Here is a 20,905-nt window from a genome sequence, read left to right as displayed (position 1 = left end):
ATTGAAACGCGAATTCATCAGCAAAAATTCTGAAATGGAAAATCGAATATTACAGGTTAAAGGAGAAGAAGATCAGAGAGCGATGGAATGGACGAATGAGCTTTCTTGTTCGTTTAATTTGGACAATGACTAATTCTTCTCCAGAGATGTTGGAATTTGATTTGCTTGAGCCGATGCATTGTGTGTTTAATCGGGTTTTATGGCTAATTAATTACTCACGTTCTCCCCGTCTCCACTACCTCTTACGTTTATTTTCAACTATTTAAAATTTCCTTTCTCTTTTATCATTTCATTTTTAGTATATTTTTTAAGTTTTATCATTTACGTTGATTTTATATTTTTTTTACACTTAAATACATGTAAATTAATAAATTGATAAATTTTCATCGACAACCAGTTAGTCTAGTGGGATAAGGCACTAGGTGCCTTGAAAAAATCATGGTTCAAATCCTAGCATTTGTGAATGGAGCAAACTGGGTTGGGAGGGTCGCCCTCGCCTCTGCAGTACCCGATCTGAATTAGTCGATTAATATATCAAATATCAATGATTAATTAAATTTTTTTGATAAATTTTTAAATCAATATTCTTTAGATGATATAATAACAACGATGATAATCTAATCAAATTTAAAAAATTTAAGTTAAAATTGAATTTTAAATCATTATAATATCAAAAAAATTATTTAATAATTGATTAAATCATCACTTCAATATCTATTTTTTTATTACTTTCACTTTCAACATTTTATTTTAAGATAAAATGACATCTAGTAATTAGATGAAATCAATAGTCGATTAACAATCAATGTTTCTCACTGATGTAATACTTTTGCGACACTCATTTTAACACGTGACATGTCATATTATCTCTTTCGATACTAATAAGTGTTTATATCATCAGTTTTGACACATTGTATGTATCATGTCATCTATTTTTAACATATAACATATTTATGTTATCATTTTATAACACGTAATATGTTCCGTGTCAACATCTTTCAATATATGCCATGTTGTCACTTTCGACACATAACATGTACCATGTTATTGCTCGGATATGTTTATAATCTCATGCCATCAACATATACTAATTGTTAGTAAACTAACGATTTTCATTCAATCAAATAATGTTTTGTCTCAAAGTAAAATTTTAGAGGTTAAAATATTAAAAATAAAGGCTAAAATAATTATTTTGACAAACATCAGGTGAACTGACATTATACCTATATATTTTTATAAGAATTGAAAAAGAGTTTTATTGTAATATCCCAAAATTTAGACTAATGACTTGAATGTAAAATTTTAAAAGTTTAGGGATTAAAGTGTAAAGTTGTAAAAGTAAAATGACTAAAAATATAAATTTTCAAAATTTATAATTTGGGTATGTAAATAGCCAAGAAAATTATTGTAGTAGGTTTCATATTTTTTTTATCTAGATAGTGCTAAAAGTTCATTAAAGGACAAAGATCGGGAGAATATTAAGATAGTCAAATCGAATCAGAAGTTTACAAAAATTTGAAGGAAGATAATTTTGGGTTAGAAAAATTATATGAATATTTTTAATTAGTAGAATTTAAGTTGGAATTTGGTGAGAATTGCACTATAAAGTAGGATAGTGCAATTTAGTGATTAAAATGAAATTTTGAAAAATTGGAGGGTCTAAAAGAAAATTTGAGAGATGAGATTTTATAGTTATTTAATAATATTAAAATGGAGAAGGAGGAGTGGCTGGGGGTAAATTTAGGAATTCATTAGTGGCCATTTAGGTTTTTGGCCTAAAATGACTAAAAATTCATTTTTAATTGCTACATTGGGAGACTTTTTGTTGGAATTCTCTTGAAATTCTTTTTCTCCTCCAGCAAGCTGCCGAAACCCATAGCTAAGGTGAGCCAAAATTTTCTTTTGCATTTTTGATCAATTTTATTAAGATTTGGAATTAGGATGTGAAATAGTAAATTGTTTTACCCTAGTTTCTCTACAAGATGGTATAATTATTTCTTGGTTTCATGCTTAAATGGTGGAAGTGAGTGATTTATGTGGATGAAGGGAAGACTTGAATTCATTGAATTAAATTTAGAAATAGAATTTAGAAGTGTTGGAGAATTATAAACAAGTATAAAATTGAATTGGAATGGAAATTGAGAGCGAAGCATTCGACCATTGAAGGATGTATGAGGAAGGGGTTAAATTTGATTGGTTTTAACTTGGATCAGATTGAAATGATTTGGAAATGGTGGGCTGAAAGAATACGAAAGAGTAAAATATAAGTTGTATTGTAAATGTAAATTGAATTAATGAATGGTTGTAGTTTCAATTCTATCAATGTATGCCGCAATATGGGTTTCCTGGAATGGTTGACATAGTGTTTTCAAAATCAAAATGATGGTTAGATCGTTGTTGTTTCCAAGGGTGTTCATTATTAGTGATAGACGCAGCATGTGAGAATAGAACTACAACTTCTAAGGCTTTGTTACTTCCTGCCCTTTCGAGTTTATTATATTAGTCAAAATACTAGCTCGTATTTGAAATTGGATATGTCGGGAAATCGTTGCTGTGTAGATCACGATTGAAAACCAAATACAAACCGAACTAAAGGAAAAGGATTAGGTTCGAGAGTGCAGTGAAAATAACATTAAAGCGTAGTGAGTGCAACTAACTTTTTAATGAAACAATACGAGGAAGACTTACGATGAGTCAATCTCGATCGATATTATTTAAAAGGTTTTTTTAAAATAGTAATTGAGTATAGATTTTGGGTATGAACTACCCAATATAGTGTTTACGATATTTTATTCGAATTGAATATATGGTTAGATTACATGCAAAATAGTGTATGATTTTTTTTAGAAAGTCCATTATATGTAAGTGAGAGCTAATGGTACAATTGGCATGCCAAGAGGTGGAGTGAACAAGTACAAACTTACGAGTTGCATCAATATAGATTGCTCATATGATTCGTGTGCCTTAATGGTGTAGAAGTGGAGTGATCTGGTGCAATCTACAGGGTATTTTATATGTTATATGATACGACATTGTTACTCATATGATTCGGGTGTCTTAATGATACACAAGGTGGAGTAACCTAAAGCATTTTACGCGTATTACTAATAGCAGTTTCGACTGCATAGTGAGCCCTCACTCATATGACTCATGTATCATAGATTTCTCATGATAGTACAATGGGCAACGATACGAAATAAAAATAGAAAAGTACATATTTGATACATAGTTTAAAGTAAATGATTTTTAATAATTGTTTATGCTTTATTTTATGCATGATTTATTTAAACAATGTTATTATATATACTATTGCTTATTTTATATGCTAATTATTTTATAAGTTCTCACTAAGTGGAATACTTAGCGTGTGCTTGGTTCACATTAAGGAAACCAACGTCAGCAGAGTAGGGAGCCAGGCAAGACATCCTACATTTTGACAGACCGGTTTAGACATCTAGAATTAGTATGACATCTTTTTATGTTTTTTATATTCATAGTTGGTATGTACTTATTTTTATTTTGATTATCTTATTCGAATATGTCTGAATTCTTTTTTATCATACGATGAATGAATAGTATTTTAAATATTTTATATTATAGTTTTTTAAATGCTATTCAATTATTTTAAACGTCGATTTTAAATTAAACAAAATTTTACTGACTTTTAAATAATATATGTTTTATACATTATGTTACACTTCTATCTCGTATATGGGACCGCATATGAGATAGGAGTGTTATATTTATCATTAAATTAGTTTATAAGTTTTAAAGATTAAATCGTTATTTTACTATTTTGGGTGTTAAAATGTAATTATGTTATATTAATTTATAATTTTATAATTTCAAAATAAATAATAATTAAGAAATGTATTAAAATAGTAAGATGTGCATAGATGGAATCCTTCATCAGAAGTCAAATCCTTCATCAGAAGTCAAAGCCTTGATCAAAGTCATAATGAGAAATGTAAATTATATAAATGGTCATTCTTGAGAAACGTGCCTATTAAGTACGAGGAATACTGATGTTACGAGTTAAACCGTGATCTGGTACTGTTTCAATAATCCATCAATGGAAACACCAGGTGGCTTGAATCTTCTTCATCTACTGATCCATTCTTTACTTGTACTTCCACTCCTCGCAACTTCAACAACATCGCCAATCCAAGATGACGAATCCGAAATCATCTCGAGATTCCAACAATATCTCCAAATCAACACTTCCCAACCATCCCCAGACTACAAAAAATCAACCCAATTCCTCTTATCCCAAGCCAATTCCATTTCCCTAGAATCCAAAGTCCTCGAATTCGTCCAAGGCAAGCCAATCGTGCTCCTCAAATGGCCAGGCTCGGACCCTTCTCTTCCCTCTATCCTCCTCAACTCTCACACCGACATTGTCCCCTCTGAACATTCAAAGTGGGTTTATCCTCCTTTCAGTGCCCACATCGATGAACAAGGCAATAGCTTTGCTCGAGGCTCCCAGGATATGAAATGCGTCGGGATGCAGTATATATGTTCGTAAGTTGAAGATTTCTGGGTTTAGCCCAATACGGTCTCTTTACTTTTGTTCCTGATGAGGAAATTGGTGGCCTTACTGGTGCTCAGAAGCTTGCTTCCTCTCATGTCTTCAAGGATATGAATGTCGGTATAGTGCTTGATGATGGTGAAGTAACAAGATATTAACCCTTTTTTTTTTGCGCGTGTGTTAAAGCTTGCTTGCGATTGTTGTATAAATACGAGTTTTTTTTTATTTTGGAGAAACAGGGTTGGCTTCCCCTAATGAGAATTATAGGCTATTCTTTGGGGAGAGGGCTCCATGGATGGCGGTGATAAAGTCGACTGGAGCACCCGGACATGGGGCGAAGCTTTATGATAACAGTGCCATGGAGAACCTTTATAAGAGCATTGAGAGTATCATGAGATTCCGGGCTTCACAATCTGATTTGGTGAAGGCGGGTTTGAAGGCCGAAGGCGAAGTCATCTCGGTTAATATGTCGTTCCTGAAGGCCGGCACACCCTTCCCGACCGTAAGTTTATCGAATTTTTTAGATGGAAGAACTTGCATCCAAGTCCGAGTAATGTCAAACTGCATATCATAGATATTAGCATATGACTCTTTAAAGCAAAGACATGATATGCAAACTTAGGAAGGCCTAAGATGAGGCATCCTGCTAGGCTAGGATGAAATCTTGGGTCTGTTTTCATGAGTTCTATTGGAGCATAATTGAATTCTGACAATGGGAAAATTGTATTTTCTTGTTAGAAGTGTTTAGAGTTGATCATTAGAGATTAGATGTGTTCTTATTTTTCCTGCTACGACGAGTATTCTATCTGCTTTAATCAGTTTTGTTGCCACACCGAAATCCATGCACATATATTCTTCAAATCTGTAGAAACAACTAGTGATTCCTTGATTCCAGTCTCTCACATCTTTTATGTTGTTTGCCTGCCAGGGTTTTGTCATGAATTTGCAGCCGTCGGAAGCGGAGGCTGGTTTTGACATTCGAATACCACCGATGGCCAATCTAGAGACGTTGGAGAAACGGATAGTAGAGGAATGGGTTCCTGCTTCACGAAACATGTCATTTGAGGTAAAGATATTGAAACATTTCTCTTTGAAAACAAATTGTATTCGGTAATATGATAAAAGTCCGACGATTGCAATCACATTTCACGGACTCATACAATGGTGGAATTAGTATGTTGGCATGTTACAGTTCAATCTGTACCCCTGCTTGTTCCATTGGAAATGTCGAATGACATCGAACGCCCAAACTGAGGCATGTGCATCACCTTGAGATCGTGAGTCACCTTTTTGAACTGATCATCCTTTTTGGGCAGTTTAGGGGAAAGGGTATTCTGCATGATGACCTGGGAAGGCCGCTTGTATCCACAACCGACAGCTCTAATCCATGGTGGGCTCTGTCGGAAGAAGCTATCAGGAAAACTAATGGAAAAATAGGAAAGCCTGAGATATTTCCTGCCTCGACAGATGCTCGTAATTTTCCGCTACTAGGCCTGCCTGCTATTGGTTTCTTGCCTGTGGCTAACACTCCTATTTTGCTTCATGACCATAATGAGGTACATCTGGTATAATTATTGTCATATGTTAATGTGCATGCTTGCATATTTGTTCCTCTTTGCATATAAGTTTCTTGATTTCTTCTATGTATATGCTACTAATAGTTGAAGGTTTTGAAATTAATTTAAATTTGGATAAGGATTTGAGGGATGTCCAGCGCAGTACAGGAATGGTAAACGGGCTGGGAAGGGTGTAGATATTCCTTCCCTCAGCTTTATACTCATAATATTTTTATATCTACTATTTACCCATCACTTACGGCGGATAAATTTTTTAAATTCACACTTGCTCGTAGATACATTCTTAAATTCATTTCACTATTCACCACTCATTCAGTATATGTCTGGTAGCAACCTCGCAGGTTACATAAGCAACAAAACATATTCCGTTTTGGTTAAATTACCATTCATGTCTTATAAAATCTTAAAATTTATAAAATAGTCTCTGAAATTATACCTAAATTCATAACGTTTCAAAATTTATATAGTGGATTGTTAGTGGGTTGATAGATGACGGATGTGACGCAGGCGGATGTAGAACGAGTAAAGTTTTAAACTCATCACCTACTCACTACCCATGACTAGTATGGCATTTTACGTCTACACACAATCCACTACCCACTAAACTTATACTTATCATGTCTCAATTAAAACAGATGCGATGCAAAATTTAGCAAATTGTACCCGTATATTATCCTTCGTTAACACTTTCATTTCTATACTTCCATTTCTATAACAAAAAGACATTGCAAAAAGGAGAACGCAACGTTTTTGAGGTCATCAATGGTGGGCTGAGAAGAGATGAGGCCCCAACTCGGGCCTGAACTATAAGAACTATAATACAAACAAATGGTTGGGATTGGTTTCTTCCTTGTTCACGCATTTTTTTTTAATTTCTTTTTTGTTCCCAAAAGAATAAAAGAAGAAGAAAAAAATGTTCTTTTTCGGCGATTACCCGATTACCAGTACTTTGCCTTGATACGGTGAAGTACCTTTGCTTTTTGTTCTCTTGTTTCTCATTCTATTGGGCACTCTCGATTCATTACTTGCAAGAAAAAAAGAATGTAAAGTATCCGATGTACATAATGGGACGAAAGGGCTATGATTCGATGTTCGATCAACTCAACTGAAATTTGATTTGGCAGTAGCTTAACAGTTGTCTGGTTCACTTGAAATTTTAGAAAGATGTCGCTGAGGATTAAGTCGGCGGTGGATAAGTTCGTTGAGGAGCTGAAAGAGGCGATGGAAGCCGACATACAAGACCGAATAATGAAGGAGAGAGAGATGCAAAGTTACATCGAGGAACGCGAGCGTGAAGTCGCCGAGCGTGAAGCCGCCTGGAAGGCCGAGCTCTCTCGCCGCGTGGTCACCTTTCTTCTTCCTTTGCTTATTGTAAAAAAAAAAGGGAAATTTTAGTTCATTGATTATCCTGTGTCACAACTGTTTTTAAGCTTTTCCAAAGTTCATGGAGATTGAAGAGGGCATTTGATGGTTGTGTGTTTTTGGTTTATCTTGAATTTGGGGTTCTGAATAATGGGTTTTTGTGATTTGTATGAATTAGTTCTTATTGAATGGCTAATTTACTTGATTTATCGGCTTATGTTTAGTCAAGGCCATCCCCATATGCCTTGGAAGCAATGATTTTGTAGAAATTTATCTACTTTCAGCCTGCCAAAATGATGATGGCAGATGCATGAGCATCCAATGTCTTGATGATGGGTCATGCCATCCGATGTCCGATCGACACGAACGGTTTCCTCCTTTTCCTGTCCTACACCGTGCCCAACGTGTATCAGGACATGGATATGGGGATATGATACATGAAAACCTCGGAGTTTCGAATATGTTTGTGTCAAACACATATTTGTGTCCTACACTCAATATCTGAGTCCAAGTATCATAACTCCTTTATCAGGGCATGTTGCTGATTTGCTAAATTGCTCATAAAGTTATTGTTACTTGTTAGTGTTGCTTCTTCTATATTTAGTCATTTCGAGTTTTAACCGTCTCTTCGTATTCTTTTGGCATGCATTTATCTTCATTTAATACTCGATTCGAAGTGCTAGTTCTTCTATGAAGTCCCAATTCTGAAATCATCTTGGTTTACTCATCTGTAGAAATACAGTCACTGTTGGAAGGTTGTTTCTAATACTTATATCATGCACAGAAGTGATTAAATGTATCGTGATTGAGTTAGACAATTCTAATCCGAGCCCGTCCTGGTTCGATTATCTGTAGACGTATAGTCTCCCTGGTTTAATGGAATTTCCAATCTGTTTAGTATGCACACGAATTATCTAAACTGTTGTAGTTGATACATCATAGTTGCATAAGTGTATACCTGTGTGTCCTCTTGCTGTCGCTCGACTAGTTTTTTTTTCATCGGAACATTGTTTTTTATCTTCCAGGCAGAGATTGCCCGACAGGAGGCTAGGCTCAAGGTGGAAAAAGAGAACCTCGAGAAAGAGAAAAGTGTCTTGATGGGAACAGCATCGAATCAAGATAACCAAGATGGAGCGCTGGAAATCACCGTGAGTGGCGAAAAATACCGATGCCTCAGGTTCGCAAAGGCGAAGAAATGAGGCTTCCATGAATAAAATGAAGAAACTCTGATGCCTTTTCCTAAATTTGTTGCAGCCAGTTTGCTTTTTTAGAATCTTGATTCATTCTATTTGCATCGGTGATTATATACTGTAGGTTTGATTTCGGACGCACCCCATTTGACGGTATCAAATACATGATTCCATGCTCAATTCAGAAGGAAAATGTTTGTTTTTTATCAACCAAAATAAATATCAACTACAAGTTGATCTAGTAGGATGAGACACTATATCCCTTAAGCAAAGTCAAGGGTTCGAATTCTGACGATTGCTAATAGAGCAAATTGGGTTGGAAGGGTCGTCATTGCCTCTGTAATACATGTTCTGGATTAGTCGGTCAAGAGATTGGATACTGACATTTAAACCAAAAAAAAAAATTACAACACATAATATTCTCACAATTTCATCCCGATACCTCAAATAAACCTGAAAAATTATTTAATTACTCCTATTGGTCACTGATTTCAAAATATATAAGATATGATCACTTTCGTTTTTATTTAATTAAGATATGATCATATTTGTTTTTATTTATTTAAGATATCAACCTGATGTTGGGGGCAGCCTACTATTTTACCTCCCCCTTACTCTATTAAATATGGGAACAAGAGACAACCATTTTATGTGTTACCAATTAGTTGGAGGTTTAATTTTATTTTAATTTCATATATTTATTTCTCACCAATTTGCTTTGCTTTGTTAAATTAAAATAAAGTAAATCTTTCAACAGAATGTTGACACATAACATGACATATGATACCAGTGACATATGATATCATTTGATTGGGGAATTAAATTTATTTTAATTTATTAAAAATATGATTACATTGAGAGAATATGTAAATAACAAAGGATCAAATATGTGATTATAGCAAAATATTTAACGACAGTTAACTCGTGGGGATCACATCTTAATTAAATAAGCACGAAAGTGACAATATCTTATGTATTTTGAAATCATTGACCAAAAGTAGATAAAACATAAACATAAATAATTATCCTTGTAGTTAACCCTTAAAGAAAACAAGGAAAAATTTAAAAGTTAAATAGAAATCTTATTTTTCCCATAAAATTCTTCTCATACCCAATGAGCATTTAATCCGAATTCAATGAGTTTCGCATAATTTGAACTTAGAAGAGTGATTTTTTCTTGAAAAAACTAGATCTGTGTGGAGTCTGGATTTTTGGAAGAAAGACTAAATTATACGCGTGACCATTTAACTGTGGATAGATCTAATTTTTTTCATTAATCTTTTAATTTTATTAATTAGACTATTTAACTATTTAAATAGTGTCAATAAAGCAATCATATGTAAACTTTTAACGAAGAGTTTGATGTGGTAGTTAAAATTATAGTATAAATATATATTTGGTTCTTGTTACTTACATATTCTATTAATTTGATCTTAATTAAATGAATAAGAATACCAGATTTTTTAACTATCACGTCACGTTCTCCGTTCAATATTAATGATCAGTGACTTGATTGAAATTATTTAAATAGTTTAATAGTTATGTTTACAAAATTAAAAGATTGGTGTTTAAATTAGAATTTATCCGTAGTTAAGTGGCCATGGATATAGTTTACCCTAAAATATATATACTTTTAAATATTTTTTAACCCAACCCAAAAATGGACCGGAAGGCCCGGCCCTGGTCTAGCTGGTATCTCACTCACCACCAAATTTCACAAATCCAAATTTTCCCTACGAAAAAGGGAATAAAAACAGGCTGTAATGGAGCTGTGAACACTAACATTTCACCTCTTTTCCCTCTCTTCTTTCTCCTAGCAGCAACGCCACTGTTACCGGCCGTCGCCAAATCTCTCTGACCATCCTGTTTCTCGCCATAGACCAGCAACCATGAGCTCCATCATTCAAAGCTTCCAAGAGAACACTTCACTCCCCGTCTCGCAAACCGATTCCAAAGACTACCTCCCAGCATCCTCCGGCCCAGGGCGGCTACGAAGGCGGTTCTCCGCTCTTTCCCTCAAATTACAACCCACTTCTTCACCGGAGAAATCCTGGACATTCCCCAGGTCAAAATCTTTGTCTTCAATGGGAGAATACGCCGGTAGCTCTATTAAGAAATGGTGGGACTGGGGCTGCTCTTGGATCCTTTCCAAGAAACCCATGTTCGCTAAAGACATCGAGATGAACGAAGAAGAAACCAGGATCCTTGGGTGTCACAACAAGGGCAGCTGGAGGCATATGTTTTACAAAGTCAGATCTGAGATCAGAAAACTCGTGGGATCTGATCATAAAGTTGGCCTCCCACAAACTTGCAGGTACAATCCTCTTGATTACCCCAAGAATTTCGATGACGGGAACAGTTATACCTATGGTTGAATCTTGTGGAATTTGAATTCCACCACCTTCGAATAAAGCTTCATTGCTTCGGATCAAAAGAGGCTGTGGAATTCTGGGTTTCTTTTGTTCTTTCGTTTAAGCTTTCGTTAATTTGTTCACAATATATAATACAAATGTTCTGTTATATAAAGTGATATCGCTTGGCTATTGGCTATGGTTATGGAGATGCCAATGAATCCATTGTATTGGAAACTCCTATTAGCAACGATGAAAGGGTCGTCACTGTAATTGTTTTTCGGGGTTCAACTGTGAAAGTAATGTATTTTTTCATGTAATGTAAATTTTATTTATTTATTTTATATCTGATTCTAATTAATTTCAACCCGATAATATATTTAAGCAAATTAAATATTTATTTTGGTAATTGAGAAGTGTAAATTTTATGAAGTTATTGTACCAAAAATATATATTGCGTCGCTTTCTCTATAAGCGTCGGTGCAAATGTTGCATGGACCAGAATAGTAGTTTCCAGGCTAGCACACGATGGGGTGAGCTTTTGGTCACTCAGCCATGTCCCATGTGATCTTATATATATATTTATATTCTGCTGTTATATTCCAATGATTCGTGAAACCAAATCGAAATTAGCACAGCACCATATACTGCCAAAAATAAAACTATTATAGTGTCGTTTTTGAGACGGTTTTCTTAATTTTGTCAGTAGATTTTTTTTTTTAATCCCTTCGATTTTCCTGTTTCGCTTTAACCAGTCCAAATAAATCCATGTTTTATATCTGATTTTAATAGATGAATCAAATAAATCCCTGTTTTATATCTGATTTTAATAGATGAATCTTCAATAATTTTTTTTTACGTATACAATGACTCGAATTCTAATCTAAAAACTTTTTTTCGCTGGCCAAAAATAGTCTATTGAAAATTTAATTTTTTTATATATTTAGATGATCTTTGTACTTTTTTTATTATTAATAATCTAGCGCAGAAAATGTGTCGGTGCACAAATACGGAATCTTACTACTTTTTGTCACTAGTAACGCTGTAATTTTGTTTCTACAAGGAGCTCTATTGTCACGGGGATCCCTCTTATTACCGACGAATTGGATGTATATACTTTATAAAATATATATTTCAAAATTGTTTCATTGAATATCTTTAATATATATATATATTTTTTTATTTTGATCGATAATAAATTTTAGGGTAAAGTACCTAAATGATCATCAATTATAAGATATTAATTTAAGTATCTTAACTATTAAAAAATTATAAAATGATCCTCCAATTATAGAGTGTCGCTTTGTTGAAACTCTCAACTATTAAATGTTTTAAAATGATCACTCAACTATTTATTATATTTCAAATTCTTCATTTTTTTCGTTAAAATTTTGACAATATTCTAAATTGAACATTAACCCGCTGATTATGATATGATAAAATTTTATCTTAAAATCTTAAACGATTATCATATTTCAATCATCATGTTAGCGTCCAACTTAAATAACTTTCAATGTTTGAACAAAAAATGACGAGTTGAGAACATATGAATAATCGGATGACCATTTTATAACTTTTAATAGTAGAGGGATTTAATAAAACTATAGAATTGTGAAAGACGAAATCAACATATCTATCAATTTAAAGAAACAATTTATCTGCAAACCCTTCAAAAAAACATCAATTAAAGACACGACTAATGACACCGTAACTTGATAACCTTAACACTTTCACACTCCTGAAGTTTACAAAACCTATGATTGGTCAAGCAAGCCAACTCACAAACCAATAGCCAATCGAACGTCTCTTTTCCGGCAAAGTCCCGAAGCATGCGAGGAACCGGAGCCGTTTCCCGAATGCTTTATCACGGATCATTATCGTCCGGTTGGCTGTTCAATCAGTGTATAAGTAGATGTCAGTACCATTTAATTCGAGTAAGGCTAAACCAAACATGGGTGCAGAAGTCTCTTCCGATCCCTTTTAGTGGATAATGCAACACTGCTACAACAATACCGTAGTTTTTCAATTATTGTTATTCCGGCGTAGAGGTCTTTAGAATTGCACCATTGCAGACCATTCCGGATTAGAGGTTAGAAGTGAGATGAAATGTCCGTTTAACCCAAATTTTACTTGCGGTTCGACTATCCTGATCTAAGAAGCTAGACATAAGATACCTGTACATGATGTGTGTGGCTGGAAATTATAGAGCACCGGGGGCATCTCTCATGCTTATATTCACACTGTTTCGCATGGTTCGTCGACCAATTCCTGCATTGCCTTTTTGCATCATCGCAACAAACTCACCGTAATCAATTCTTCCATCCTGAAAAAGAAAAGCAGTGGTGTCGGAAAAACTTGATCATCAAATGAATGCAAAAAAGAAATAATCGAACTCGGGAACAGTGCAGTGAGGAACGAGGACGCGCTAGCACAAACCCCACAGCTACCTCTCATGCTTATATTTAGCAATCATTAACAGTGAGACAGCGAAAAGGGACTTGACATCGTATGTTATTACCAGAACCGTGGTCAATCATACCAGAAAACAAATGTAACATTCAATTAAACAAATTAGCTAGCTCGAGAATATCTTTACCATCCAGTCATCAAGTTAAGATGACTTACATTATCTTGATCAACTTCTCTAATTATATCCTCAAGAAGAACATCTGTCATGTTATGCTCAGTACACGCTTGCTGAAGCTCATCGACGGTAATATAGCCGCTTCCATCCTTATCGAAGTATCGGAATGCTGCAACGAGATGCTCCTCACGCCCTAGTTTGTTAAGGTGAACTGTTGCAGCTATAAATTCTCCATAATCAATGGTCCCATTATTGTCAACATCAGCCTGAGAACACATAAATAAGCTCAGATGATTCGGGTGCAAGCATGCAATTAATACAGTAAACAACGTAACAAGCAGTGCAACGGCATTAGTCGTTTATGTTGCTGTCACCCTTTTACAAAATATATATCCACAAACACGAGGGAACAAGAATGCTGCACCCCTCACAGATTGATTGAATGAATGATTCAAAAGGAAGAAAAAAAGAAGGGAAGATGATGAAAAAAAAAGATAAAGGAAACTTACTGCATCCATAAGGTCCCTTATCTCTGTATCTTTCAAGGTAGAGCCATATCTTCGTAAACCAGCTTTGAGTTCATCAAATGTGATCGCACCACTGTTATCAGTATCCATAGACGTAAACATTTCTCTCAAACCGGCAATCTCCTCCTCGGAGAGACTTTCAGCTATCACCTGATGGTAGAAAAAGGGTAGAGTATGTTTAATCCAACATGAAGCTCCAATGTGCTTTAGACTAAACTCTAAAACTATATAACACGAAAACATGCTAGATCAAATCAAAAAAATATTCGAGAAAAAAGCCATGCATTGTTTTTTAATCACATACGGACAGCTTCTGCTGCATCAATTGCATATCAGGCCTTCATGGAACGAAGATAACAGTGTGTGATATATTAGACAAGATCCTTCTTATACGTTTACATCCTCTGTCTTCTCACAATGAGCAGTCTGATGCACATATGCAGACTCGGGAACATACACACCATGGGAATCTTACCCGTAACGCCATCTTCTTTAGCTTATTCATTGCTGAGAATTGTTTGAGGCGAGAAAGTACAGCTGGATCCAGTGCCCTATCAGGAGCAACCCCATTTTCACAGATCCAAGGATGACCTAAACAATACGAAAGGCAAAGATATCACAATTTGATCTTTATTTCATTAACATCGACTTAGATAATAATAGAGAGGTGGTATGTATAACATACATAATACTTCGTGAGCAGTCAGTCGTTCTGAAGGTCGAGAGCATAACATCTTTCGGATTAAGTCCTTTGCACTATCAGATATCAAGGGCCATGGGTCTGAATCGAAGTCAATATGTCCTTTTAACACTGCATCAAATATCCCTTGCTGTGTTTCTGAAGATAAGACAGAAAAAACAGTCGTAAGTATAAGAATCACTTAAAAACACATTAAGGTACATAATCATAGAACATTACAAATACCTGCCCAAAATGGTGGCACTCCACTTAGCAATATATAGAGTATAACTCCTGCAGTCCATACGTCGGCTTCTGGTCCATAATGCTTGAGAAGTACTTCAGGAGCAACATAATATGGGCTTCCAACCACATCGGTAAAAACTTGGCCTAACATAGTTAACCACACATTATGTCAATCAACCTGATTCGAGAACAAATCGGTTTCATCATATTCTAAAGTGGTCCAAATTCCCAAATTACTATGTGGCTCACTAAAATAAGAAATTTTAGCTCTTCAATTGTTACAAATGTGTGCTTTGTTGCCACCCTTTAATAGGCATTCATAACATAAACCCGATAAGGTAGTAGGCGTAAAGTTTAAATGTTCAGATATGAATTGGGTTTAAACAAGATCAAGTAATTGACCTACTAAACGAGGAACACAAAGAGGATTGAATGCGTCAAAAAAATTATTCTCCATTAGCTACTCAGTGTATGCTCCAGCCTCAAGCTACTTATGTTGCAACATTTAGTTCCTTACCTGGTTTATAGAAGACAGAGAGTCCAAAGTCAATGGCCTTGAGAGAGAAATCATCATCTTTGTTAACCAACAAGAAATTCTCAGGCTTCAAATCTCTATGCATAACCCCGAGCGAATGACAAGCTTCGACAACCCCAACAATGATCTTAGTCAGTTCAGCCGCCTTCCTCTCAGAGTAATGCCCTCTCTCGATAATACGGTCGAACAATTCACCACCACAGCAAAGCTCCATCACGATATGCACATACAAAGTATCCTCGTATGCACCTTTAATTGTCACAATGTTCTTATGACCAGCCAAATGATGCATTATCTGAATCTCCCTCCGAACATCCTCGACATCCTCTTTGGAGATCAACTTCCTTTTAGATATCGACTTACAGGCATACTCGACTCCCGTGGAGATCTCGGTACACAGATAAGTAGTCCCAAACTGTCCCTGTCCTAGCTTGCGACCCAAAGTGTAAAGGTCACGGATGTTGGAGTCTTGTGACCCAAAACATAGTAAGCCTGTTGATCGATACCGCGCCTCATGTTGCCGTTGTCTTTCTTGTTGGAGGGGCTAACGAGAGGCAAATTGGGGTCCTTCTTGGTGTTTTCTTTGGAGAATTCTTGGGCAATAAGCTGTTGAGAGTTAACAGTGGAAGGGGAATAATCGGTGGAATTCGATAGGCCGGAAGAAGTCTTGGCGGCGGTGCGGTTCGAAGAATAAAGCTTCCCCTTGAAAGATCCACGGCACGTATTGCCCATGAAACAATCAGTGTTCCCCCCACAGCACTATTTTCCTCATCCAAATGATATCTTATCAATCAGTTCACAGACTTTCAACAATTTCCGGAAATTTTCAAGCAAAACCCAGAAATCTAAGCATCAAAAGAAACCCATATCAGATCAGAGCATCAAAATTAGAAAGACGAAAGGCATAAAATCTTCACTGATTTGCAATCAACCAAAAAAGGTAAGTAAAGCAAACAAAGTCTGGCACCTTTTCCAAAGATACAAAAAAATATAAACATAAATAGCTATCAACATAAGTGAAGGAAGAGAAAGAACAAGTACCAGTGTTGGAGGGATATTAATTGGATTATTGAAGGAAATGGCTGGTAAAGATGATGAATATAAGAAGCAGCTGTGTTGTATAAATGTTTGAATTTTAGATTTTGTAGTTATTTCTGGTGTGTACTGTTTCTGAGAACCATCGTGCTTCCTGAGTGCTCACCAGCTAACTCTCCTCTCTTTCCTTCGCTAAAAACGCGGCTTTCTATTTCTTATTAGGGTAAAGTATAAGAATGGTTTTTAATTATAGGATATTATTTTATTAAGTTTATTGATTATTAAATGTTAAAAAATAATCTTTTAATTATAGAATGTTACTTTATTAAATTTTTTAACTATTAAAAGTTTGAAAATGATCATTTTTCATTAAAAAAAATTGATTGTTGTTTAAGTTAGACGTTAACATAACGACTGAGATATAATAGTTGTTTAAGATTATGAGGTTAAATTTTATCATATTATAGTTAATAAGTTAACATTCAGTTGAGAATACAATTGATTTTTTAACAAAAAAAAAACAAGTTTGAAACATAATGAATAGTCGAGTGATCATTTTATAACTTTTAATACTTGAGGGATTAAACAAAATAACACTATATAATCAGATGACCATTTTATAATTTTAATAGTTGATCAACTTAATAAATTCAGTTATTGTACTTAACCCTTCTTATTATTACCAGACAAATATCGCCAATCCGCCAATAAAATAAATGTAGGTTTAATTGTGAATTCCATACCTCTATTTTACAAATTTATAATTTAGTCCTTTTTATTAAATTCAGTTATTGTTTTGGAAATTTAAATAGATTAAATCAAAGAATCTTTTAAAATAATGGGATTAGCCGTTATTTTAATAAGATGAAATATTATATCCTTTAAATAATATATAAAATTCTAATTTTAATACTATAAACATAAAAAAAATTAAAACAACCGTTTCATAATAAATCTTTATTAATCAATAGATTAAATACATATAGCCATATAAAAAAATGATTAAGGATGTAAAAAGAATTAGACCAAAAACATTAGTTATTAACTGGAAGGCAAAACTATTGATGCTCACTGTTAACCTTTTTCTCTCAAAGTTAGGAGAATAAGAACAACTTTGGAGTTTACACTTATTTGATTGGATCGTGTTCTGCACGATGGGGAAATGGTTGGTGGGTTTACGACATGTGTTCTAAGGTCGTTTTTGTCAAATTGGTACGACTAAATCTAAAACCAGAAAACTTACCAGCAGCTTTGAAGTTTCAACGATGCAGTTTAGCCGTGCATGCCAGCATTCAGTTTGACTAAATTACCCTTTTTGTTTTACTCGTTGACCTTTCGTGTTATAAATATATGGCTAATTCCACTATCCAACCCTTATACAATGATAACGATTTTAAAACGATCCAAAAACATGTAGACGTTCTAATCGAGTCCTTATACAATGATAAAGATTTAATTGTAACATTTTTGAAGCACAAGGACTAGTTTAAAGTCTATTCTATAGCTTAGATGTATCTAGTGGATTAATCCTATATATATACACGACAGGGTAATACATCTCTTGTTTTATTTTTTAAATTCTATTTTTTTTATTATTTTAATTTTATTTTAAAGATTTCCTAGAAAACTTAGTAATTAAGAATAGAGATGAAAACAACATTTTATGTTAGGTAAAAATATGTAAAAAGTTATATTAAAAAATTATGGAATGTAAAATTTTAAAGATAAAAAATTAGATTATTAATAAAAATATAAATAAAATATTTAAATTATATGATCATTTGAATTTTTAAGATAGAGTGACCATCTCTAACACTCCTCTGGTCCATATATATATATAAAACAATAAGCTAGCGTTTGGTTGGATGGAATCCCTTGGAATTGGTGGGAATTGAAATCCAATTCTACCACTTTCCCATGTTTGGTTCAAGTTTTTCAAAGGAATTGGAATCCCTGATGGAATTCAATTCTATTAAATGAGGGAAAGTGAATTTCATCAAAAAAATGGATGGAATTCAATTCCCTTGTTTGAGGGAATTGAAATTTGACCATACTACCCTCATCAATCATTTGGTAACTTATTTATAAATTGAATAAAAATATTTTTTATTATTTCGGGTCGGGTTTCTAATTCATATATTCGGGTCGGGTGAAACTTTATTTTGGTCGAGTCGGATCGGATTTTTTTAAGTGTGATATTTGGGTCGGGTCGGGTTCGGGTTTAGGGTGAAAAAAACCGAACCGACCCAAAAATATATATAATTCAGGTTGGGTTGGATTAAGTCATTGTTTTTATTAAATAAAAATAATTTTTTATTATTTCGGGTCGGGTCGGGTTGGATTTCTAATTCATATATTAGGGTCGGATGAAACTTTATTTTGTTCGGGTCGGGTTTTTTAAGTGTGATATTTGGGTCGATTCAGGTTTAGAGTGAAAAAAACCGGACCGACCCGAAAATATATATAATTCAGGTCGGGTCGGATTAAGTCATTGTTTTTATTAAATAAAAATACTTTTTTATTATTTCGGGTCGGGTCGGGTCATATTTCTAATTCATATATTCGGGTCGGATGAAACTTTATTTTGTTCGGGTTGGGTTTTTTAAGTGTGATATTCGAGTCGAGTCAGGTCGGGTTTTTTTAAGTGTGATATTCGGGTCGGGTCGGGTTCGGGTTTAGGGTGAAAAAAATCGGACCGACCCGAAAAAAATATATAATTTTACCTTATATATTTAGGAATAATTACAATAATACCCCTCTATATATAATTTTTTTCAATTAAGTCAATGTTTTTATTGAATAAAAATAATTTTTTTATTTTTTTGAGTCGGGTCGGGTCAGGTCGATTTTCTAATTCATATATTGAATAAAAATAGTTTTTGGTATATTTTTTTTGTAACTAATTAACATACTTCGATTCGAATGCATCGAAATATTGCTCTTTCTTTTGGTAACTTATTAACATATTTTGATTGCGATGATTTTAACTTATAATTTTTATTAGCATGATTTTTATAATTTATTAAAATGAATAATCAATCAATAAAATAAAATATTAATATTTTTATAGTATATTACTACATGTAAGTTGTAAAATAAACTAAAATAAAGTAAAATAAAAAATAAAAAGCACAATTATGTCATTTTACATTACTGAAATCAAATTCATCTGACATGTCTGCGAACCAAACAAAATATGGAATTGGATTCCAATTCTCTTTTCTGCCAACCAAACATAATATGAAATTGGATTCGAATACCTACAGATTCTAATTCCTTCACAGATTTCAATTTCTTCATAAACATTACAGCGATCCAAACGCCACCTAAATCTTATTAGATAGATGGGATATGAGAACTTGGATTTAGATAGAATCTAATAGTGGAATGGAATTAATTAAAATGAGAGATGCACATGAACACGAAATGATTGCATCTTTTTAATTATTAATTAATAATTTAATTAACAATAATTAAGGATTTTTATATTCTCTAAATTTCTTAATTAATTAAAGGCTTAATATAAAAATAATTGCTTAAACTATACTTAAAATTAACTTTTGGTGCCTAAAAATTTTTTCGCTAAAAATAGGTGACTAAAATTTTCTTCATTGCATTTTTAGATACATACTTTTAAAAAAATCGTTAAATGACATGTGTCATGTCCAGATTTTTTTAAAATATATTTTAAATAATATTTTACTTTAAAAAATCTAGGCGTGACACATGTCACTTAACGTTTTTTTTAACGGTAGACACTTAAAAATATAACAAAAAAACTTTTTAAAACTTATTTTTAACAAAAAAAAGTTTTAAAAACTAATTTTTTTAGATATATTTTAGTCACTTATTTTTATATTACACCTTAATTAAACCAACAAAGATGCATCACTGTAACCTCAATCATTACAGCCACTTTATAATAAACATCATAAAAATCGAAGTGATAATTATATTTTATTATTTTAAAAAACTAATTAAGATTCTAATAATAAAAACAACAGTAATAGAAACAACAACAACACAAAAAATATCAAATATGGATTATAAATTGAATATAAAAAGGCCAAAAAATGGGAATAAAGGCGAGTTTAACATTTATATACTCTATATCAAGGTTTAATTATGCCCCAATTCCATTTTGAACTTATGAATTTTAATTTTGGGTATTTCCCCCAACTACTTTGTATTTTTTCATAGCATGTTTTATTTAGGGTAAGCTTCTTGATCACTTATATTAGTATTTTATATTCTTTTCCTTATTGATTTCAAAAAACATGATATATGTCAC

The 20,905-nt window shown here is 33.5% G+C and overlaps 2 protein-coding genes and 2 pseudogenes across 3 annotated transcripts; 3 read left to right on the top strand and 1 right to left on the bottom strand.

The window, feature by feature from the left end:
• The first annotated feature begins 4,062 nt into the window (after positions 1 to 4,062).
• LOC120178023 lies at positions 4,063 to 6,099 on the top strand (annotated as a pseudogene).
• Positions 6,100 to 7,001: 902 nt separating this feature from the next.
• Positions 7,002 to 8,672, top strand: LOC120177923. Of its 2 annotated transcripts, none has more exons than XM_039183913.1 (3): positions 7,002 to 7,067; positions 7,233 to 7,449; positions 8,493 to 8,672. In XM_039183913.1, exons 2-3 carry the CDS (start codon positions 7,270 to 7,272, stop codon positions 8,664 to 8,666), a joined length of 354 nt encoding a protein of 117 aa, XP_039039844.1. In that variant the 5' UTR covers positions 7,002 to 7,067; positions 7,233 to 7,269; the 3' UTR covers positions 8,667 to 8,672. The 2 variants fall into 2 exon arrangements, with proteins under 2 accessions (XP_039039844.1, XP_039039843.1); XM_039183912.1 differs by having other exon boundaries at positions 7,003 to 7,067; positions 7,230 to 7,449.
• Positions 8,673 to 10,328: 1,656 nt separating this feature from the next.
• LOC120177922 lies at positions 10,329 to 11,352 on the top strand. Its single transcript, XM_039183911.1, has one exon. The coding sequence runs from the start codon at positions 10,547 to 10,549 to the stop codon at positions 11,030 to 11,032; it is 486 nt and encodes a 161-aa protein (XP_039039842.1). The 5' UTR covers positions 10,329 to 10,546; the 3' UTR covers positions 11,033 to 11,352.
• A 1,468-nt stretch (positions 11,353 to 12,820) lies between these two features.
• LOC120177921 lies at positions 12,821 to 16,311 on the bottom strand (annotated as a pseudogene).
• Between the last annotated feature and the right edge of the window lie 4,594 nt (positions 16,312 to 20,905).

Source organism: Hibiscus syriacus, unplaced genomic scaffold, assembly GCF_006381635.1.
Source record: "Hibiscus syriacus cultivar Baekdansim isolate YM2019G1 unplaced genomic scaffold, ASM638163v2 tig00112343_pilon, whole genome shotgun sequence".
In the NCBI taxonomy this organism is placed as follows: Eukaryota; Viridiplantae; Streptophyta; class Magnoliopsida; order Malvales; family Malvaceae; genus Hibiscus; species Hibiscus syriacus.
Note: the sequence above shows the minus strand (reverse complement) of the source record. Positions and strands in the feature narration are given on the sequence as shown.

Bases quoted from the DNA above. Each gene is read 5' to 3' on its own strand.
- LOC120177922 (XM_039183911.1), top strand. From the start codon at position 10,547: ATGAGCTCCATCATTCAAAGCTTCCAAGAGAACACTTCACTCCCCGTC.
- LOC120177923 (XM_039183913.1), top strand. From the start codon at position 7,270: ATGTCGCTGAGGATTAAGTCGGCGGTGGATAAGTTCGTTGAGGAGCTG. The intron at 7,450-8,492 runs GTCACCTTTCTT...TTTATCTTCCAG, and splicing joins CCGAGCTCTCTCGCCGCGTG to GCAGAGATTGCCCGACAGGA.